At 45.0% G+C, this 23,989-nt stretch overlaps 1 protein-coding gene across 1 annotated transcript in view; it reads left to right on the forward strand.

The window, feature by feature from the left end:
* Window positions 1-23,989, forward strand: part of TPO (thyroid peroxidase) — a 172,920-nt gene that overhangs the window by 49,233 nt on the left and 99,698 nt on the right. Inside the window, exons 7-8 of the mRNA XM_032172472.2 lie at window positions 275-481; window positions 20,120-20,638. Of these exons, the coding sequence (XP_032028363.1) occupies window positions 275-481; window positions 20,120-20,638 (726 nt within the window). The remainder of the gene's footprint in view (window positions 1-274; window positions 482-20,119; window positions 20,639-23,989) is intronic.

Here is a 23,989-nt window from a genome sequence, read left to right on the forward strand (position 1 = left end):
TTTCCATATTAACTTACAGATGAGGAAGTGAGGGCTGAGGGAAGTTAATGCCAGGCCCTCCAGCCACCACAAATCAAGGCAGGGATTCAAGTCCAGGGGCATCTGTCTTCAAAGTTTACGCTCCTCCTGCCCTAACTCCAGGGCACAGATCTCCTAGGAGCACCTGGAGCTCTGTGAACAAGAACCACACCAGGAAGTGCATGATCCCAAAGGGTCATCTTTCTGCTACCACGGGGTCCTCCTATGTCCTGACCAATGGTCTCTTCCTACCCAGGTCCGGGAGGTGACAAGACATGTCATTCAAGTTTCAAATGAGGTTGTCACAGATGATGACCGCTATTCTGACCTCCTGATGGCATGGGGACAATACATCGACCACGACATCGCGTTCACACCACAGAGCACCAGCAAAGCTGCCTTCGGGGGAGGGGCTGACTGCCAGATGACTTGTGAGAACCAAAACCCATGTTTTCCCATACAAGTAAGTTTTAGAAAACATTTTTATGTTTATTATGAAACTAAGTGCTATTTAAAACATCAAACAGAATAGTATAAAATAAAATGTGAAAGTCTGTTTCTCTTGTCCTATTCCCAGGGGTGGCAGTTGTGAATATCCGGTGCATCTCACTGGAAATTATCTGGGTACACATATATATATAGCATATATGATAGTGTGTGGGCAGATGTGTATATAGCATGTATGATAGTGTGTAGTCATGTGTATATAGCATATAGGATTATGTGTGGGCACATGTATTAGCATATATGATCATGGTTGGGCACATGTGTATATAGCATGTATGATAGTGTGTGGTCGTGTATATAGCATATAGGATTACGTGTGGGCACATGTATTAGCATATATGATCTCGGGTGGGCACGTGTGTATATAGCATGTATGATAGTATGTGGTCACATCTATATAGCATATAGGATTATGTGTGGGTACTTGAGTATATAGCATATACGATCATGTGTGGGCACATGTGTATATAGGATATAAGATTGTGGGCACACGTGTATATGGCATATAAGATAGTGTGTGGGCACATGTGTATAAGGCATATAAGATAGTGTGTGGGCACATGTGTATAAGGCATATAAGATAGTGTGTGGGCATGTGTGTATATGGCATATAAGATAGTGTGTGGGCACATGTGTATATAGGATATAAGATAGTGTGTGGGCATGTGTGTATATAGGATATAAGATAGTGTGTGGGCATGTGTGTATATAGGATATAAGATAGTGTGTGGGCACGTGTGTATATGGCACATAAGAGTGTGTGGGCACGTGTGTATATGGCACATAAGAGTGTGTGGGCACGTGTGTCTATGGCACATAAGATAGTATGCGGGCACGTGTGTATATGGCCCATAAGATAGTGTCTGGGCACGTGTGTATATAGAATATAAGATAGTGTGTGGGCACGTGTGTATATAGGATATAAGATAGTGTGTGGGCACGTGTGTATATGGCATATAAGACAGTGTGTGGTCACGTGTGTATATTGGATATAACAGTGTGTGGGCACGTGTGTATATAGGATATAAGATAGTGCGTGGGCACGTGTGTATATGGCATATAAGATACTGTGTGGGCACGTGTGTATGTAGGATATAAGATAGTGTGTGGGCATGTGTGTATATAGGATATAAGAGTGCGTGGGCACACGTGTATATGGCATATAAGATAACTGTGTGGGCACATGTGTATATAGGATATAAGATAGTGTGCGGGCACGTGTGTATATGGCATGTAAGATAGTGTGTGGGCACATGCGTATATAGGATATAAGACAGTATGTGGGCACGTGTGTATATAGGATATAAGACAGTATGTGGGCATATGTGCATATAGCATTTAAGATAGTGTGTGAGCACGTGTGTATATAGCATATAAGACAGTTTGTATGCACATGTGTATATGGCATATAAGACAGTTTGTGGACATGTGTGTATATGGCATATAAGATACTGTGTGGGCACGTGTGTTTATAGCATATTGTGGGTACGTGTGTAAATAGAGCATAAGATCCCATGGGTACCTGCGCTTTTTCTCATCCTCTGTGTCACATCATGTGCATGCTCAGTGCCTGGTAAGGACCACTTAGCAATAGTTCTTACACATACCTGCATAACATTAAGTGAACAGAAATGTAATTGTTTATGACTTCTTAATATTTCATTTGTGTGTGCATTATAATCTATCTAACCACTTCCCTCATTAATGAGCATGAGTTGCTTTCTGCTTCGTTGCTGTTTTTATGCTGTCACAAATAATGAAGCAAAGAGCACACTTGACCCTCAGTCTTTGTGCCCATGTGCACACCCGATGGATCCAGGGGTAAGATTGGAGGTGCCTGTGGAATTTTGATAAATATTGCAGAATTACTCTCCATTATTATTGCACAAATATTCACTCTTACCAGAAAAGAAAGAGACCATATAGGTAGATTTTTAATTTTACTTCTCTCTGGAAACCAGCCTTGAAGTTAACAAGGGACATTTTCTTTTTTTTTTTTTTTAAGACAGGGTCTCACTCAGTCACCCAGGCTTGTATGCAGTGGTGCAATCTCGGCTCACTGCAACCTCCGCCTCCCGGGTTCAAGCAATTCTTCTGCCTCAGCCTCCCTAGTAGCTGAGACTACAGGCGGGCGCCACCACACCTGGCTAATTTTTGTATTTTTAGTAGAGACGGGGTTTCACCATATTGGCCGTGCTGGTCTCGAGCTCCTGACCTTGGGATCCGCCTGCCTCAGCCTCCCCAAGTGCTGAGATTACAGGCGTGAGCCACCGTGCTCAGCCAACAAGGGACATTTTCTACTTAAGAGCACAGATGGTTTTGGTCTCATGTCCTCTCTAACATTCATTCAATAAAACTTCACTGGCAGTTATTCTGTGCCATGCTGTGCTGTGTGCTGGGCAGGCTGAAAAGGAAGACAGGCTGGTCCCTGGAAGGTGTGCAGGACAGTTACATAAACCAGCAGTTACAAAATTCTGGGCATCTGCAGAGGAGGTCCCAGTGGGCAAAATCAAGACATCTAAACAAAATATCCCAAAAGGAATAATACTGGGGGAAAGGTGGACAAGGGGCACCATAAAGACTGTGTCAATCATGGAAACTGAATTTCAACCAGGTCCAGCCTCTGTCCCTGGGAGGAGGTCTCTCTCTCTCACATGCTGGGGCTCAGACCCTGGTGATGGGGGGCCCCTCACTCTTCTCTGCAGAGCCCCCTCACCAGGCATCCCTGAAGTGGCCCCGCTGCATGTACCTCTAACCTGGGATTCTTTCTTTCTTTTTTTTTTGAGCTGGAGTCTTGCCGAGGCTGGAGTGCAGTGGCGCAATCTCAGCTCACTGCAACCTCCGCCTCCCAGATATAAGCGATTCTCCTGCCTCAGCATCCTAAGTAGCTGGGACTACAGGCATGTGCCACCATGCCCGGCTAATTTTTCTATTTTTAGTAGAGATGGGGTTTCACCACGTTGGCCAGGCTGGTCTCAAACTCCTGACCTCAAGTGATCTGCCTGCCTTGGCATCCCAAAGTGCTGGGATTACAGGTGTGAGCTGCTGTGCCCGGCCCTACTGTTCATTCTTCACCACCCAAGACCCCAACTTTCTCATCTGTTAACATTAGAGCTATTAGATCTTACAGAAGTACCTGTATCTTCAGCAATGAACAGTCTGCCAAGCAGAGGTCCTCGTTCCCAGCTAAGTGGCTCCCAAGCGGAATCTGTGCAAAAAATGACTGAGTTATGCAGCCTGGAGAAGCAGTGGAGACGAGCATCTATTATCTATCAGGTCTTGGGTTCCAGGCTTGCCTTGTAACTTATTAGCTGTGTGTATATATAGGTTTGTTGTCCATAAAAAGAGTGTATTTCCCACCTAATAATGTAGCAATTAGAATGAAATGAAATCGAATTTGCAAAACCAGGCTCGGAGAAGGAATTCGATGAATGTGTATTGTTATTGCTGTGTTGCTGGAAGCCTAGACGCCTGAGAGGGATGTGGGGTGATTAGGGAAGCTCAGCAAGGAGGGAGCACGTTGGGTAGGGAGCTGCACTGAGAGAACTACTCGGTGTGGAGGTTCCATCTGTGGGCTCCCCTGGAGCTGCACTGAGAGAACCACTCTGCGTGGGGGCTCCACCTTTGGGGATCCCCTGGAGTTTCGCTGGTTTGGGCAAGAGCTGGTGAAAAGCAGCCTTGGAAGAAGGAGGGATTGTTCTCGTAAGTCTGCAGCTGCTATTGGGGTAATTTGTGTTTTTCCAGACACAGGTGGGACAGTTGGGGGCCACCACCTGGGTGGGAAGGACACTGGTGGCACTGAGGCCAGACAAGGACCCCAGGAAAAGCACAGCCCTTCAGGGCCACGCACACCGTGGGGGAGGTCGGGGGGCCTCCGGCCAGGGCATCATCCAGGGCATGTTCCGCTATATCCAGGGCCACGTGATGGTTGGGGTGAGCCCAACAGCTGCCCACAGGGGCTCCTTCCTCCATCCACAATACTCAAAGTTACATGGATGGCTGCGTTCGTATAAAGATAAATATATCAATGTAGGTTAAAACTTTTTCTATGGCCTAAATGTTTACTATTTTCTTCTGATTTTAAAATAAATTAAACATTTTGTGAGCACACTTGCTCCTGTGGCCCCAGGCACTGTGGCTACGGTGCCTCCTGGATAAGTTGGCCCTGGGGAAACTGGACTTCCACCTGCCTTAGGGGAGAAATTGGCCTGTTGTCCTAAGAAAAGTCTCCTCAGAAGAACCCGAGTGGGAGTGAAAAGCAAAAGTGAGTTAGGCCCCAGGGCCCCCTGCCCCACCAGGCATAAATATACCCACAGGCATGCACGTACCCACAGGCACAGGTGACCGTGACCACCCATACACCTGTGCACACACATGCACACCGACCCACACCCATACACACATGTGCACACAGGCACATGCACCTATACATGCTCATGACGCACAGACCCACACACACACCTGCACACACCTCACATGCACACAGCTGCTCCAGGATCCTTCTGCTGACATGGGGACCCTGTGTAACTCAGTAGTGTATTGGACAAGGGCAGGGGAGGCCGTGGCGAGGAGCAGGATACTGTGATGCCCCTGGAGACCCCCGCAGAGGTTCTGGGGGGTCCGGGCACTGGCTCCTTCGGGGCTCCCTACTGGATCTCATGGGAAAGGCGAGTGCTCTCATCAGCCATGTCACTCTCCAATCTCCTCCTTTCTTTTTAGGGCTCGGTTATAGTGAGCCCGGTCACACCAGGTACCATCTCTCTGCCCTATTTCAACTTTCTGTTCTGGCTGTTCTGGGCCAGCCTGTCTTTCACGGGGCAGCACTGGTGTTGACAGCACTTCCCTTCCACACGGAGCACATGCTTGTGGGACCCTGAAGGCAGAAAGGCTGGGGCAGGTGCTTTGGGCAGCAGGGAGGGAGGGGCTGGACCATGTCAGGTGGGGAGCCTGCAGGGCTTGTTCCCAGGAGCTGAGGAGCTGACTCCAGACCTCAGGGCTCTGCGCTAAGGGCCCCGGACACAAACCCAGGGCACGAACAAGAGGCAAACCCTCAGGGGAAGACTTGAAAATATGGAATCACAGGGAATTGTTATCTTCATTCTATAAAGAGCTCTTATAAAGCAATGAAAAAAACTAAACACCCAATGGAATAAACACCCGATGTGAATAGGAAAATTACAAGAAAACCCAAATATGTGTGTGTAGGTAAACACACACACACACACACACACACACACACACATAGATATCAATGAAAGATAAATGAACAGCAAGATGCTGTTTTTAAACATACAAACTGGAAAGAAATTACAAAATTTTAATTTAGTGTTGTTGAGGGTATTGAGAAATGATTTGCATCCATACATTGCTGTGCAAAAGTAAACTGGTGAATACATTCGGGACATGATGTGACATAGATATGAAATGAAATCAAACCCATTCACACCACCACAAGAATTTTTCCTAAGGACAATGTCAAAACTGCCCATAGAAGTGGGTGAATATATTTGTTTGCCACAATTGTTTATGTCACCAAAATACTGAAAAATTTTAAATGTTGATCACAGGCTATGAGCATGAGAACACAAGCAACTTTAGACAATCATGTTATACAGTGATATTATGGAAATGGTGAAATGTTGCCCGGGTTAGTAAAATTTTAGATGATATTCTACTTGTCACTTTCTTATTTCAAAATGTTCATTATTGAGCATATATTATCTTTGTACTTAGAGAAAAATAACAATAAAATTATTTGTAAACAATTTTAAAAATAAAAGGCAAGATCACATCTGGCAGGGAGGACACCTGTGTGCCCATGGGTGAGAATGTGGGAGAGGCCCCAGGGTGGGTCCCCAAGGCACTTTCCAGGGCTCTTTGTGTCAGGCCTAAGCCCCCTGGCTTGCAGTTAACAGCGTCCATCAATTATTCAGATCCTGTCCATCCCCAGGGCAGCCTTCAGTAGTTGAGTGATTGAGCTAACAGTCACTCCAGTGAGATGAAAAATATACGGTATACTCTAGGAGTAGCTCCATAAACCCAACAGATGACACATCATAAATCAGTGCTTTTAAATGTTTGATGTCCTTTACACTCAAAGCATCCAGTTTGGTCTCTGAGTATTTACAGTGGAGTGCGAGGGTGGAAGTTCTTCATGAGCTTGGAGCAAGTTGGGACTTTTGAATCCCAAAGCAAAACAGAAAATGATCCACACAATTTATCATATCTATGTTTGTTCAATTTTCCTAAGAGAAACATGTTTCCAGCAACTACACGAGACTATAAATTAAAGTGTTTTGAGTCTCTGACTACTGACTCACTCAGCCCAGGGAGCTGTGAGAGCTTCGCAGCATGCTCTATTTTAGGACTGGGCTTTTCTTCATGACCTTGCTCCTTCTGGTCTCAGCTAAGTGGGGATGCACTTATGATGTTCCACTGGGCGCTGCAAACCCCCCATCCACTGCAGAAAATATGTAGCTATGAATGTATCAAAAACCTCAAAGCTATACAAGCCTCCTCATGCACACCAATGTGTATCTCTAGGTACATAATACAAAGTGGAGTTAGTGGATTATGAATTATGTTCATGTTGGAATTTTTTATTTCCATAGGTTTCTGGGGAACAGGTGGTGTTTGGTTATATGAGTAAGTTCTTTCGTGGTGATTTGTGAGATTTTGGTGCACCCATCACCCATGCAGTATACACTGAACACAATTTGTAGCCTTTTATCCCTCACTCCCTTCCTACCCTTTCCCCCTGAGTCCTCAAAGTCCACTGTGTCATTCTTACACCTTTACATCCTCATAGCTGAGGTCCCACTTATGAGTGAGAACATAAAATGTTTGGTTTTCAATTCCTGAGTTACTTCACTTAGAATAATAGTCTCCAATCTCAACCAGGTCGCTGCAAATGCCATTATTTCACTCCTTTTTATGGCTGAGTAGTATTCCATCGTATATATAAAATCACAGTTTCTTTATCCACTCGTTGATTGATGGGCATTTGGGTTGCTTCCACAGTTTGGCAATTGTGAATTCTGCGGCTATAAACACGCGTGTGCCCGTACATTTTTCGTATAATGACTTCTTTTCCTCTGGGTAGATACCCAGGAATGGGATTGCTGGATCAAATAGTAGTTCTACTTTTAGTTCTTTAAGGAATCTCCACGGTGTTTTTCCATAGTGGTTGTACTAATTTACATTCCCACCAGCAGGGTAGAAGTGTTGTTCCCTTTTCACCACATCCACACCAACATCTATTATTTGTTGTTTTTTTTATTATGGCCATTCTCGCAGGAGTAAGGTGCTATTGCATTGTGTTTTGATTTGCAGTTCCCTGACCATTAGTGATGTTGAGCATTTTTTCATATGTTTGTTGGCCATGTGTGCATCTTCTTTTGAGAATTCTCTATTCATGTCCTTATCCCACTTTTTGATGGGATTGTTTGGCTTTTCTTACTGATTTGTTTGAGTTCATTGTAGATTCTGGACATTAATCCTTTGTCAGATGTATAGATTGTGAAGATTTTTTCCCACTCTGTGAGTTGTCTGTTTACTCTGCTGACTGTTCCTTTTGCTGTGCAAAAACTCTTTAGTTTAAAAGTCCCAACTATTTATCTTTGTTTTTATTGACTTTGCTTTTGTGTTCTTGGTCATTAAATCCTTGCCTGAGCCAATATCTAGAAGAGTTTTTCCAATCTTATCTTCTAGAGTTTTTACAGTTTCAGGTCTTAGACTTAAGTCCTTGATCCATCTTGAGTTGTTTTTGTATAAGGTGAGAGATGAGGATCTAGTTTCATTCTCCCTACACATGCCTTGCCAATTATCACAGCATCATTAGTTATGTAGGGTGTCCTTTGCCCACTTTATGTTTTTGTTTGCATTGTTGAAGATCAATTGGCTGTAAGTATTTGGGTTTATTTCTGGGTTCTCTATTCTGTTCCATTCATCTATGTGTTTATTTTTGTACCAGTGCTATGCTGTTTTGGTGACTATGGCCTTATAGTATAGTTTGAAATCAAGTAATGTGATGCCTCCAGATTTGTTCCTTCTGCTTAGTTTTGCGTTGGCTATGCAGGCTCTTTTTTGGTTCCATATGAATTTTAGGATTTTTTTTTCTAATTTGATGAAGAATGATGGTGGTATTTTGATGGGAATTGTGTTGAATTTGTAGATTGCTTTTGGCAGTATGGTTGTTTTCACAATATTGACTCTACCTATCCAGGTGCATGCGATGTGTCCCATTTGTATGTGTTGTCTGTGTTTTTTTTAAGCAGTGTTTTGTTTTGTAGTTTTCCTTGTAGAGGTCTTTCACCTCCTTGATTAGGTATATTTCTAAGTATTTTCTTTTTTTGCAGCTATTGTAGAAGGGGTTGAGTTCTTGATTTGATTCTCAGCTTGGTCGCTGTTGGTGTATAGAAGAGCTACTGATTTGTATCCAGAAATTTTTCTGAATTCTTTTATCAGGTCTAGGAGCTTTCTGGAGGAGTCTTTAGGGTTTTCTAGGTAAACAATCATATCATCAGCAAACAGCAACAGTTTGACTTCCTCTTTGCCAATTTGGATGCCCTTTATTTCTTTTGTCTGATTGCTCTGGCTAGGACTTCGAGTACTATGCTGAAGAGGAGTGGTGAGAGTGGGCATCCTTGTCTTGTTCCAGTTCCTAGAGGAAATGCTTTCAACTTTTCCCCATTCAGAATTATGTTGGCTGTGAGTTTCTCATAGATGGCTTTTGTTTCATTGAGATATTTCCCTTGTATGCCGATTGTGCTGAGTTTTAATCATAAAGGGATGTTGGATCTTGTTGAATGCTTTTTATGCATCTATCGAGATGATCACGTGATTTCTGCTTTTGATTCTGTTTACATGGTGTATCACATTCATTGACTTGTGTATGTGAAGCCATCCCTGCATCCCTGATATGAAACCCACCTGATCATGGTGGATTACCTTTTTGATATGCGTTGGATTTGGTTAGCTAGTATTTTGTTAAGGATTTTAACATCTATGTTCATCAGGGATATTGGTCTGTAGTTTTCTTTTTTGGTTATGTCCTCTTCTGGTTTTACTATTAGGGTGATACTGGCCTCACAGAATGATCTAGGAAGGAGAATGATCTAGGAAGGGTTGCCTGTTTCTCTATCTTGTGGAGTAGTGTCAATACGATTGGTAACAATTCTTCTTTGAATGTCTGGCAGAATTCTGCTGTGAATCTGTCTGGTCCTGGACTTTTTTTGTTGGTAATTTTTTTATTACCATTTCAGTCTTACTGCTTCTTATTGTTCAGGGTATCTAATTCTTCCTGATTTAAGCTAGGAGGGTTATATCTTTCTGGGAATTTATTCATCTCTTCTAGGTTTCCTAGTTGATGGGCATAAAGGTGTTCATAGTAGCCATGAATGATCTTTTGTATTTCAGTGGTGTCAGTTGTAATAGCTCCCATTTCGCTTCTAATTGAGCTTATTTGGATTTTCTCTCTTCTTTTCTTGGTTAACCTTGCTAATGGTCTATCAATTTTATTTATCTTTTCAAAGAACCAGGTTTTTGTTTCATTTATCTTTTGTATTTTTGTTGTTGTTGTTTCAATTTCATTTAGTTCTGCTCTGATCTTGGTTATTTCCTTTCTTCTGCTGGGTTTGGGTTTGGTTTGTTCTTGTTTCTCTAATTCCTTAAAGTGTAACCTTAGATTGTCAGTTTGTGCTCTTTCAGATTTTTTATGTAGGCATTTAGGGCTATGAACTTTCCTCTTAGCACCACCTTTGCTGTATCCTAGAGGTTTCGATAGGTTGTGTCATTATTATCGTTCAGTTCAAAGAATTTTTTTTTTTTTTGAGATGGAGTTTCGCTCTTGTTGCCCAGGCTGGAGTGTAGTGGCACAATCTCAGCTGACTGCAACCTCCACCTCCCAGGTTCAAGTGATTCTCCTCCCTCAGGATCCCGAGTAGCTGGGATTATAGGTATCCACCACCACGCCCAGCTAATCTTTTGTATTTTTAGTAGAGATTGGGTTTCACCGTGTTGGCCAGACTGGTCTCGAACTCCTGATCTCAGGTGATCCACCGGCCTCGGCCTCCCAAAGCACTGGGATTACAGGCGTGAGCCACCACGCCTGGTCCCGAAGAATTTTTTAATTTCCATCTTGATTTCATTTTTGACACAGTGTCATTCAGGAGCAGGTTATTTATTTTCCATGTATTTGCATGGTTTTGAAGGTTCCTTTTGGAGTTGATTTCCAGTTTTATTCCACTGTGGTCTGAGAGAGTGCTGATATAATTTCAATTTTCTTAAATTTATTGAGGCTCATTTTGAGACCTATCATATGGTCTGTCTCGGAGAAAGTTCCATTTGCTGTTGAATAGAATGTGTATTCTGCAGTTGTTGGGTAGAATGTTCTGTAAATACCTGTTAAGTCCATTTGTTCCAGGGTATAGTTTAAATCCACTGTTTCTTTGTTGACTTTCTGTCTTGATGACCTGTCTAGTGCTGTCAGTGGAGTGTTGCAGGCCCCACTATTACTGTGTTGCTATCTCATTTCTCAGTTCTATTAGTAATTGTTTTATCAATTTGGGAGCTCCAGTGTTAGGTGCATATTTATTTAGGATTGTGATATTTTCCTGTTGGACAAGGCCTTTTATCATTATATAATGACTCTCTTTGTCTTTTTTAACCACTGTTGCTTTAAAGTTTATTTTGTCTGATATAAGAACAGCTACCCTGCTCGCTTTTGGTGTCCATTTGCATGGAATGCCTTTTTCTACTCCTTTACCTTAAGTTTTTGTGAGTCCTTATGTGTTAGGCATGTCTCTTGAAGGCAACAGATGGTTGGTGAATTCTTATCCATTCTGCATTTCTGTATCTTTTAAGTGGAGCATTTAGACCATTTACATTCAATGTTAGTATTGAGATGTGAGGTATCATTCCATTCATTGTGCTATTTGTTGCCTGTGTACCTTGGGGTTTTGTGATTTTGCTGTTTTTTTCATTGTATTTTTGTTTTATAGGTCCTGTGAGATTTATGCTTTAAAGAGGTTGTGTTTTGATGTGTTTCCAGGATTTGTTTCAAGATTTAGAGCTCCTTTTAGCAGTTCTCGTAGTGCTGCCTTGGTAGGGGTGAATTTTTTCATCATTTGTTTGTCTAAGAAAGATTGTTATCTTTCCTTCATTTATGAAGCTTAGCTTTGCTGGATACCACATTTTTGGTGGATAATTGTTTTGTCTGAGGAGGCTGAAGATGGGCCCCAATCCCTTCTAGCTTGTAGGGTTTCTGCTGAGAAATCTGCTGTTAATCTGATAGGTTTTTACTTTGTAGATTACCTGGTGTTTTTGTCTCACAGCTCTTAAGATTCTTTTCTTCATCTTAACTTTAGGTAACCTGATGACAATGTGCCTGGGCAATGGCAATGATCTTTTAGCAATGAATTCTCCAGGTGTTCTTTGAGCCTCTTGTATTTGGTGTCTAGGTCTCCAGCAAGGCCAGGGAGGTTTTCCTCGATTATTCCCCAAAATAAACTTTCCAAACTTTTAGATTTCTCTTCTTCCTCAGGAATGCTAATTATTCCTAGGTTTGGTCATTCGACATAATCCCAGACATCTTGGAGGCTTTCTTCATATTTTCTTATTCTTTTTTCTTTGTCTTTGTTGGATTGGGTTAATCTGAAGACCTTGTCTTTGAGCTCTGAAGTTCTTTCTTTTGCTTGTTTGATTCTATTGCTGAGACTTTCCAGTACATTTTGAATTTCTCTAAGTGTGTCCAATGTTTCCTGAAGTTTTGATTGTTTTTTATTTGTGATATCTATTTCCTTGAATATTTCTCCCTTCACTTCTTGTATCATTTTTCTGATTTCCTTACATTGGGCTTTGTCTTTCTCTGGTGCCTTCCTGATTAGCTTAATAACTAACCTTCTGAATTCTTTTTCAGGTAAATCAGGGATTTCTCCTTGGTTTGGATCCACTGCCAGTGAGCTAGTGTGATTTTGGGGGGTGTTAAAGAGCCTTGTTTTGTTATATTATCAGAGCTGGATTTCTGGTTCCTTCTCATTTGGATAGTCTCTGTCAGAGGGAAGGTCTAGGGCTCAAGGCTGTTGTTCAGATTCTTTCGTCCCACGGGGTGTTCCCTGGATGTGATTCGTACTCTCCCTGTTTCCTAGGGATGTGGCTTCCTGAGAGCTAAGGTATAGTGATCGTTATCTCTCTTCTGGATCTAGCCACCAAGTTCAAATTGTTACAAAGTTCAGCTGGAGGTTTCCTTCTCCCTGTGGCCTTTTTCAGGTGCCTCTGGCAGCCCTCCTGAAGCACCCCTGTGAGGCGAGGTGAAAATGGCTTCCTAGGGGACCCAGAGAGCCCACAGGGCTTTTCCAGCTGCTTCCTCTACTCCTGTATTCCACTCGGCTCTCTAAATTGACTCAGCTCCGGGTAAAGTCAGAATCTTCTCCCGTAATCTAGACCTTCAGGTTCCGCAGTGGGGGTGCATGTTCGGGGTGGACCATCTCTCCCACTTCCGCAGTTTGGGCACTCACAGTATTTGGGGTGTCTCCCGAGTCCTGTAGGAGCCATCCGCTTCCTTCAGAGGGTCTGCGGGTTCTCTTGGCTTTCCTAATGTATTCCTGCCGTCGTTCTGGAGCAAAAGTTCACGACCTGAGCCTCCACACACTGCTCTGTTTGTCCGAGTGAGAGCTGAAATCTAGTCCTGCCTCTTGTCCGCCAGGATCCGTCACAAAAAATCCTCCTCATGTTGGAATTTTAATAGGTACTCCCAAATTTCTCTGCAGCAATGAGATGGTGAATTGTATTTTCTAATTGATTACTTCTCAGCAATAATTAATCTTACATAATTCCTATTATTTTCCAATGCAGCAAAGAAGAAAACCTTGAATTTTACGTTATTGGCTTTAAAGCCTGTATCTGTATCTCTTTTGTTGACCTAAAGCAAGAAGCTGAGGCACAAAATACATTTTAGAGAGTTTATTTGAGCCAAAATGAGAATAGCTGCCCAGAATACTTAGACATAAATAACCTTAGATGTCAGCCTTGTTAGATCTTTGTTGCAAACAGGTTTCAAAGGCGAAAAAGGTAGACAAGGAGTGAGCCTCGGTCCTTCACTCTGTATGATTGCTTGGCTTTTCATTTTGTTTACGGTGCCATTATTCACAAATTTAGGTCGATTTTAGTCAATTTTTTTTCTTCTCTATGACATCTAAATTGTTATCTTACTAAGCAGGTCTTCCTTATCTGATATATATAATAATATACATATAAATAAATATATTTTTCTATATTTTATTTTAAACATATTAAGAACTGGGCTTGATATACAACTTTGTTTTATTAGGAATCTACTTTGTGTAGATAAAATACTGCTTTAGTGAGTAACATTTTAAAAAGCCATGGTGAGAGCAGTATCCTGGCTCTGTTCCTTAGATAAAGGGCATGATTCTGATGTTTTTCCTCACATACGGTGTCTACTAGGAATTTCTGCTAGACAACTTCAGTTAGAAATTTGAAAATCTTTATTTGTAATTTCCCAGGAATTTTAATGAGGCTTGTGGGTTCCAGCTTTACTCAATGCCTTCCCAGCATCGGCGGGGGAGGCCACAGGGCTTCCACTTCCCTTCATTATTGTGTGAGCCGCACTGGTAGATTTCCATGGCCTGCATGATGGTGATGCAGGTTTTCATTTATTCTTGGATTGAATTTGCTAATATTTTATTTGAAATATTGCATCTCTCTTCATAAGCAGAGTTGTGCTACAGTGCTCTTTTCTGACACTGCACCTATTTGGGTGTTACAAACACATCAGCCTTTGACAGTGGTCAGGGGCTGCCCATTCTTTTACTACGCTCAGGATTACCTTGTCTAAAATCAAATTTGGGTTTTTTGTTTTGAATAACTGGTAGAACTTATTTGTGACTCTGGTCCTGATAACCTCTAGGGTGGCAGATCTTTAGTTATGGGCTCAGTTCTAGGTGCAGTTAGTCTATTCGAGCCCGTAAGTCTTTCCTGTTCTTTATTTTCTGTTACTTTCCTATTACGCCTTTTCATCTACTTCACATTTCTCACTCTCTTATGGTAAAAGCAAGTTGAGTTACATTCACTGTGTTGTGCTTTTCAACAAGTGTAGTTAAGACTATGTATTTTCCTATGACCACCCCCCCACACACAAATTTTGATACATGGTCCTTACATTGATGTTAGTTCAAAATAGGTTTTAATTCAAATAAGAATTTCTTACATTAAACTTGAGCACCCACATGTAAGTGTAATTTCACATAAATGTAAAACTTAAACTGTGCCTGACTCTCCTGACACGTGGCTCTTCCTCTCCATTCCTCTTTGCTAGACTCTCTTCCTCCTCACTCCCGTGTTCTCCACTCCTGCCCCTGCCCCCAAACCAGATCACTTGACTCCCAAATGTTGATATTTGAAGTGTGTGTGTAGGGGGAAGGGGACGTGATAAACGAAACTAGAATCGTAAGAAGCTGGTGTAGACAGCATAGTGGGTTCAAAGGGATTCACTGGGCACCCCGTTTTAATCAGCATGCCCTTGCTGTGATCTGAGCGCTCATGGCATGCCCTTCCCAGGATCCTAATGTTCATGGTGTGCCCTCCCCATGATCCTGATGCTCATGGTGTGCCCTTCCCATGATCTGAAAGTTCATATCTCATGCCTTTCCCGTGATCTGAATGTTCATAGCATACCCATCTCATTCTTTGCGTGCTCATAGTATGCTCTTCCTGTGATCTGAGTGCTGATATCATGCCCTTCCCATGATGCAAATGCTCACAGCATGCACTTCCTGTGATCTGAATGCTCATAGAGTGCCCTTCCTGTGATCCAAATGCTCATGGCATGCCGTTTCCATGACCTGAATGCTCATGGCGTTCCCTTCCTGTGTTCTGAATGCTTATAGAGTGCCCTTCACATGATCTCAGTGCTCATGGTGTGCCCTTTCTGTGATCCAAATACTCATGCTATGTCCTTCCGTTGATCCAAATGCTCCTGGTGTGTCCTTCTGATGATCTGAGTGCTCATAGTGTGCTCTTCCCACGATATGAGTGGTCATGGTGTGCCCTTTCCATGATATGAATGCTCACTCGGCTACACCTAAAGAAGTCATGCACAAGCATTTTCTCTTGAATGTTGTTAACATAAACAAGACTATGCTGAGTACACGTTCTGTATCTTGGATTCTCACTCAGTAGTGATGCGTCCTGGAAATTCCCCCAATGGAGCTCCAAGTCCTCCCTGCTCACGGCTGGACTGTTCCACACTCTGGGTCACAGCCATGGGTGTGCCCTTCTGTGTTGCAGCCTCTGCCACAATGTGGATCACCAGAAGTGACACTGCCAGGTTGGAAGGCAGCTTTAGCACTGCTGTGCTGGTACTACTGTCTAAAAATCCTGTGACTCTCACAGCAACGACTGAGTGTACCCCTTACCCACGTTCGCCATCCACACTAGCAACAGCCTTGTTTTTTTCTCATTTTTTTCTGCTTGTTTGGCGGCAAAAGAAAAAAAAGAGATATTTTGTTGTTACATTAGTTGCTTTCCCTGAATGTTAGTGAATTTTAAACTTGTCCTTTATTATTTTTTTTTTTTGGCAATTTGTATTTGTTCACAAATGATCTGTTCATAGCCTTTGTCCATTTTTCTACTATTTGACTGTTAATTGATTTTAATTGCTCCTTTCCACTCTGGATGTTAACTCTCTCTCACTTTTCTCACAAATAGTTTTCTCCAGCCCCATCAATACAGAACTGTCAGCATGAAGCACTTTCATATTTTATAAGGCCAGGTCTACTTATGTGTTGGTGGCTTCTAGGCTCAGTTTTGGTTCAGGAATCCCCTTTGCTCGAGGTCAGCAGTGACCTCCTGGGTGATATTGCAGCGTGGGTTTCCATTCATTTTGCACAGTGGACAGTCTGGGTGCGTTTTATTCTCATCCAGATGGAAAACCAGCTGGTTCCACCCTCCTTCTCCCCACAGGCCTAGATAATGCTTTGTCACTAGAGAACTGGGGTGCGCTTCTGGGCTCTCTGTCTTCTTTTATTAACAGATTCATCTGTTCTTGTTGACAACACTGTGTGGACTTGGTCATAGCGGCCTTATAGTATATCCTATTATCTGTCAAGTCAATAGTGCATCACTATTCTTTTCCCTAGTTTATTAAGGAATAAATAAATAATGGAATTTGTGTCTTCATATAAACTTTAAAATTAATTTATCCACTTCAAAATGAAAAAGTACTATCATTATTATTCTAAATGAAATTGCATTTAATTTCTACATTCATTTAGAAAGGAAGAATCTTTTCCCCAATTTTTTGTATACTTAATGATGTTTTATGATGTTCTTTTTGTAGATCATGTGGTTATTTTGTTAAATTTACACACCTGATTTTGATAAACTTTTTTGTCATCATGAAAGGGATTTTTTTTCCTCCATTACCACTCGTGGTACTTTGCTAAAGAACAAAACAAAAAGAAAAGAAGGAAAAGAACAATTTTATACTTTTCCACAGATTGAAACACTTTTTAAAGAAATGTTATCAAGTTTTTAGAATTTTTAGATGTTGTAGACATCTAACATAGCATTAAGGAAAAAAGATAATTTTATTATGTTTTAAATCTTATTTTCCCTTATAGTAGTTTTACCAGCTCTTATTTTATTTTCTAGACTTTGGTCTAACTGAGGTAGTACTAAGTACCAACAATGATAGTGGATGTTTCTGCTAGTCCTTAATTTTAAATTAAATTGTTCCATTGTTTCACTGCTCGAGATAATATTTGTTATTGCTTCTACATTATATTTTAGCAATTCCAATCTATTCTATTCTATCTCTATTTAACCAGGAATGGTAATAGTAAATTGTGTTACCGCATTTTAAGTACCTGTGATATTAATTTTTCTTCTTTAATTTGTTGACACCCTGGATAATATAACCCTATTCTCCAACAGGGAACCATTCTGTGAACAGATTCTATTTGACTATGATAATTGCTGTTTTGATTGGCTGCCCTATCTTTTATTATTTTATTTATTGATCTGTATGCCCTGTCCTTGTCCTGTTTTCATCAGAGGCCAATACAAAAGTTTCACTGACTCTGCAGAATGCACTGGGGCCCTTTTCATCTTTTCCATGGCTGAAATAGTTTGAGCAACCTTGGAGTTACCTATCCTTTCAAGATTTCATAGAAGTCCACCATCAATGCCATCTGACCTCTGGATTTCTGATCACCTTGTCTATCTCTTCCATCCTCATTGTCCATTGGAGTTTTACATTTCTTCCTGGAAAAACTGTGGTTATTTCTATTTTGTTAGGGAGTCATCGATCTGTTCTTCATTTTCCAACGTGTTGCCATGAAACCGCATATACAGTCGCTCCTGATTCTTCTCATCTCCTGCGTGCCTGAGCCCTGCTCCTCCCTCACTGCAAATCCTGCCTCACTCTGTGCCCTTGCTTTGTTCTCCACACTGGGTTGTGAAGCAGGGCTTCATGTTTTCTTCCCACCAGGTCTTTTATTCATAGTTAGTTATTTTAACTTCTGCATGCATTAGTTTAACTTTCTCATTTATTTTTGCTTTAGCTCTCTGTTCCTTAACTAAGTTCTTAAAATAGCTACTTAATTTCTTTGTTTTTGTTGTTTTTACGAAAGCAATTTAAAGAGCACAGATTTTCTTCTGAGGAAGGCTTTGCTGGTGTGCTTGAATTCTCTTAACAAGCGAGTTAACTTTTCATTGATTTCTAGAGAGAATTTTAGCTCTTCTTGAGTCTCTTTGAAGCAGTGAGTAGGAGAATTTGCAGCTCCTTCTTATTTATTTGTAATTTTATTATTATTTGTGCTCTTCAGTTTAATTCCTCTATTTCCTCCTATTCTTGTGGCCGCTGGGCCTGTATAATCTGAAGGGCGTGCATTGAAGTTCCCGCTGTCACAGTTTTCTTGGCTTTCCTACTCTTTTGCTGAATTTCAGCTCCTGCCTGGGTTCCCTGCTGGCCACAAGTTCTCACCTCCTCTGCTCTGAGCCTCGCAGGCCTCCCTGAGGGCTCTCAGTGGAAGCGCTTTTTTTTTTTTTTTTTTTTTTTTTTGAGATGGAGTCTCGCTCTGTGGCCCAGGCTGGAGTGCAGTGGCCCAATCTCGGCTCACTGCAAGCTCCGCCTCCGGGGTTCACGCCATTCTCCTGCCTCGGCCTCCCGAGTAGCTGGGACTACAGGCGCCCACCACCACGCCCGGATAATTTTTTGTATTTTCAGTAGAGACGGGGTTTCACCATGTTAGCCAGGATGGTCTCGATCTCCTGACCTCATGATCCGCCCACCTCGGCCTCCCAAAGTGCTGGGCGCCCACCTCAGCCTCCCAAAGTGCTGGGATTACAGGTGTGAGCCACCGTGCCCAGCCGGAAGCACTTTTTTAATGCATGACCTGTGGACCCGGTGCTGGCTCTGAGCCAGAGCTGGGGCGTCCTCGCTGCCCCGACCCCCAGCTGGCCTTGGGCTGCACAGCTGCCAGGCCTGGGCGCTGCCCAGAGGGGTTCTGACGGTCTCTGCTTTGCTGCTTCACCACAAGGCCGACTCCCTCTCACCTACATTCTTTCCGCTGCACCTCCTGTGCCTGAGTCCACCAGGAGCTGGGGCTGTCTCCCTGCACCGCGCTGCACGGAGCGGCTAAGCCCTGAGCGGGCTGCTGGCTCGCCGGGCGCATTTCCCTAATTGACCCCAGGTCTTCTGTTCCTTCCTCCTCCTCAGTGCCCGGGCTGCGCTTTGCCCCAAGAGGAGCTTTTCCCTTATTTTCACTGGGAATAATAATGTCCTATTACGAGAAGACCCTGATCTTCAGGAAGAGTCTCTTTCGGGGTCTGTCTAACCCCGGCGATCTTGTGATTCTGGACGAGCGATTTAACCTCTTAAATCAGATAATGCCCAGGGTAGGCCCTGACCCCGTGACAACTCCCCAGGGAGGAAGAGCTGCCAGGGAAAGGGCACATGCTCTCTGCAGCCCACAGAGGTCACCGGCATCCAGCATGGGTGACTCTTCCCAGGAAACCTGTAAATCTGGAAATAATGTTTTAGATCTCCATGTTACAGATGAGAAGATGGAAGCTGGCCACAGCCAGAGCTGGAAGGCCACCCAGGGTATCCTCACTCCCCTCGAGCTGCCTTTACACTAAACAGTGATGCCCCCAAAACTCGGAGACTGTTTACTCGTTGTGCTCCTAAACCAAGTCCATGGCACTGGAAAGAAAGAGGTCAGCTCTTCCGAAAGTCAGAAAATAAACCAGACCGGGGATTCCATGAGCAGCTAGAACAAGTCTGAGCAGGAGCGAGACTGGCTCAGGCCAGGAGCATCTGAGCTTTGGGGAGATGTGGACTCCTAGGATGTGGGGTCTATCCTCTGGGTTCAGCCTCTTCCAGGCAAGAGACTACCGGTGAGCAGACCAGGGGGAAGGTGAGGGGACTGGCTGGACCGACCCCTGCAGAGAGAGGACTGGAGGGGCAGAAAAACGTGCGGTGCTGTGGGGTCGTCGCCGGCCTCGAGCTTCTAGAGTCTTACAAATGGTGCGCGGGGGCCCTGGGTGACCTTGAACTCCCCTTTGCCCGCAGCTCCCGGAGGAGGCCCGGCCGGCCGCGGGCACCGCCTGTCTGCCCTTCTACCGCTCTTCGGCCGCCTGCGGCACCGGGGACCAAGGCGCGCTCTTCGGGAACCTGTCCATGGCCAACCCGCGGCAGCAGATGAACGGGTTGACCTCATTCCTGGACGCGTCCACCGTGTATGGCAGCTCCCCGGCCCTGGAGAGGCAGCTGCGGAACTGGACCAGCGCAGAGGGGCTGCTCCGCGTCCACGCGCGCCTCCGGGACTCCGGCCGTGCCTACCTGCCCTTCGCGCCGCCACGCGCGCCTGCGGCCTGTGCGCCCGAGCCCGGCATCCCCGGAGAGACCCGCGGGCCCTGCTTCCTGGCCGGGGACGGCCGCGCCAGCGAGGTCCCCTCCCTGACGGCGCTGCACACGCTGTGGCTGCGCGAGCACAACCGCCTGGCCGCGGCACTCAAGGCCCTCAACGCGCACTGGAGCGCGGACGCCGTGTACCAGGAGGCGCGCAAGGTCGTGGGCGCTCTGCACCAGGTGCGCGGGGTGGTCCTGGGCGCCCTGGGTGGCTGCGGCAAAGCCGGGGGCGCCTCGTGTGGGTGTGCAGAATCGTGGCTTCTGTGTCCCAGGTACTGGCACAGCCATCATGTTCGCCCACATGGGTGTGCTCCCGGTCGTGGGGCCCTGTGTGGGTGCGCAGTCATGCTGGGCGCCCTGCATGGGCGTGTGGAGGGTCATCGTGAGCTTCTGTGCAGGGGCCGAAGGGTAACTCCGGAGCCGGCGGCCCTCGGGGGCCCCTCTGTCCCACCTGCTTACCCTCCAGCCAGCTGGGGATTATCCCACCAAGACACCAACAACCACAGCCCCCCAACAATGACATCCAGGCCACCCAGGTTTCCCGGTGCCCACAGCCAAGCTACGTGCTTTACAGATTTCAACTCATTTAATAATTCCCAGAACAACCCTTGGAGGTAGGTGGACCAGGGGTGCTGGTGTTTTTGTATTTCCGAGACAATGCAGAGAATGAAGAACCGACTCTGTGAGGATTCTGAACTAACAAGTTAGTCTGTTTTATACCTTTCTTCATTGTATGACTCTCTTAAGTATCACATTAGAGGGTCTTGAATGGAGACTCAAGTTGGCCTTTTATTAATTGTGTGATGGAGAAAAGCACTTACGCACCTAGAAATGTGGTCCCTGACTCTAGGGGTCTCACGGGGTGGTTATGAAGAAGGATGGGCTGTTTTATACTGAGAGTCACCATGTGTGTGTCTGTTGCACCAGGCCCTGTGGCAGCCTGGGCATCCTGTCTGCAGTCCTCGCCGGGAGCCTGCGGGGAAGGGCGCATCAATCCTGTTCTAAAGGAGGCACTGGAGCCCTGTCCGAGGAGGCACAGGGGCTGTGTGTGGCACCGGCTGCTCGCGGGCACCATGCGCCTCTGCCGCTTTCTGGCCTTCACTGCACTGGGGTCCAGGCCCCAAAGGTCAGAGCGGAGGGCCTGGGAAGCCCCCATGCACTGGCGTTAACCCTTAGTTCCTGGGTGGCGAGGGGACCTGGAGCTTCCTGGAACAGGGGCTGGCAGCAGCAGGCCCTCAGGCTTCTCCAGCAAGCACGGCAGACGAGCTCACTGTCCTAACGCACATCCACACAGCAGTGCTTGGCGGGGAGCATCAGCCGGACGGAGGAGGCTTATGTGGGTGAGAAGATCGAGTTAGAAATGAAAGCAGGAACCTTGTCACCGTGTGAAGGAGAAATCATCAGGCACCCATGTGGCTTTCAAGCAGCGACTCAGACACTTTCCTGCTTCCTTGTGCAAACAGGAATGTAAATCCAGGAGCTGCTGAGCGGTGGAATCCAGGTCCTCATCTCCGTGAGCCTGGACTTCCCGCCACACGCGTGGGGAGGCAGACCCCAGACGGCTGCCCTCTCCTCTCTGCTCATCCCCCTGAGGCCTTTGGCGCTCCTGTTTGCTTCCTCGCTTCTTCTGTGCCCCTTCCCTGACTGCGACCTCCACGGGGAGACGTTCATCCATTTAATTCTTTCTTCTCAGGACCCACAATTTGCCAGGTTGCTTCATAAATATATGTTGAATTTGTGAATGAAGTGGAATCTCAAAAATAATTCTGGAAGTCCTGCCCTGCTGTCACCTCAGGAGCAGGATTTGGTTTGAACCTTCTTTGAGTGAGAACCTCATCCAGCCCAGGGAGCTGTGAGAAGAGCAGCTGCCTCTGATCCCTGGAGCCCGTTCACAGAGCGGGAAACGTCCAGTTGTCATGCACTCTGTTGTGTTGCTTCTCCATGGAGTTCTGGGATTATTTAGAGGCATGAATTATTACCAGGCACTGTCATTGTAGATTAGAGACAGTTTAATTCCAAATTACCGAGAATCCCACTGACCTAGAAATAATGACATTTGGTTGCTGTGGCTGTGGCTGTGGCTGCTGCTGCTTCTCCTCCTCCTCCTCTTCCTCCTTCTCTTCCTCCTCTTCTTCTCCTCCTTCTTCTTTCTCTTCTTCTTTTTTTTTGAGACAGAGTCTCACTCTGTCACCCAGGCTGGAGTATAGTGGCGAGATCTTGGCTCACTGCAACCACTGCCTCCTGGGTTCAAGTGATTTTCCTACCTCAGCCTCTCAAGTAGCTGAGACCACAGACATGTGCCAGCACTCCCGGCTAATTTTTGTATTTTTGATAGACATGGGGTTTTGCCATGTTGGCTAGGATGGTCTTGAACTCCTTTCCTCAAGTGATCTGCCTGCCTCAGGCTCCCAAAGTGCTGGGATTACAGGCCTGAGCCACCACGCCCACCATGCCTTTTCATATTATTAATGAAATAATAACAACAGCAACCAATAGGAAGAGAGTTCTTCTCTGTTTCATATTTACCTTCCTCAATTCATTTTCTGTGTGTTCTGCTTTTTAAAAAACTGTGAACATTCTTTTCTTCTTGGTTTTACATTTCACTTTTGAATTTCCTTTTGTATTTTTTTCAGTTAATAGGTCCTCTTCGGTGCTTTTTGCAAAAACCTTTGATACATTAAAATAATAAGTTGTGTTTAACGTGTCGATAGAGCCACTGCTGCGACTTCCAGCCATATTTGAAAGATCCGCGGTGGCCTGGAAGGCTCATTTTTCTCTCCCTGGTTCTACCAACTCATAGTTTGGTGACTTTGTAATCTGGATCTCTCTTCTTCTGAAAAACATTAGATAATGAAAAGAAATGCCAGGGCAACTTCATGAAAGAGAAATAGCATCCCCCCTCTATCACCCCCCAAACCCCCCACACACACACACACACACACACACACACACACACACACAGGAAGGCTCAACTCAGAGCTGGGAGTCACAGCTTTCTCCTCCATCTGTCCACACCACGTCCCTCCTCCTTCATAGCAAGAGGCGGGAAGGCTCAACTCAGAGCTGGGAGTCACAGCTTTCTCCTCCATCTGTCCACACCACATCCCTCCTCCTTCATAGCAAGAGGCGGGAAGGCTCAACTCAGAGCTGGGAGTCACAGCTTTCTCCTCCATCTGTCCACACCACGTCCCTCCTCCTTCATCCGTCCAAACCATGTTTCTCCTGCTGCATCCATCCACACCACCACCTCCCTCCTCCTGCATCCGTCCACACCACCTCCCTCCTGCTGCGTCTGTCCTCACCACACCCACTCTAATTTGTCAGGGCCCAACCACAGCCACCCCGACTCTGAGGATCTTGGCTCCTCTAATTTCTTTTGTAGAAAGCTGAGAGCTATCCCCTCCCTCAGCCCTGGGCCACAGGACTTCTGCTGTGGGCATCTTTGGGAGGGATCTGCAGGGCCGCCCTCTGTGCTGGTTCCTGCGATCCAGCATCTCTCGGGGGACTTGCACGTAGGAAGGGCTGATAAAG

This window comes from Hylobates moloch, unplaced genomic scaffold (assembly GCF_009828535.3).
Source record: "Hylobates moloch isolate HMO894 unplaced genomic scaffold, HMol_V3 SCAFFOLD_13, whole genome shotgun sequence".
Classification (NCBI taxonomy): Eukaryota; Metazoa; Chordata; class Mammalia; order Primates; family Hylobatidae; genus Hylobates; species Hylobates moloch.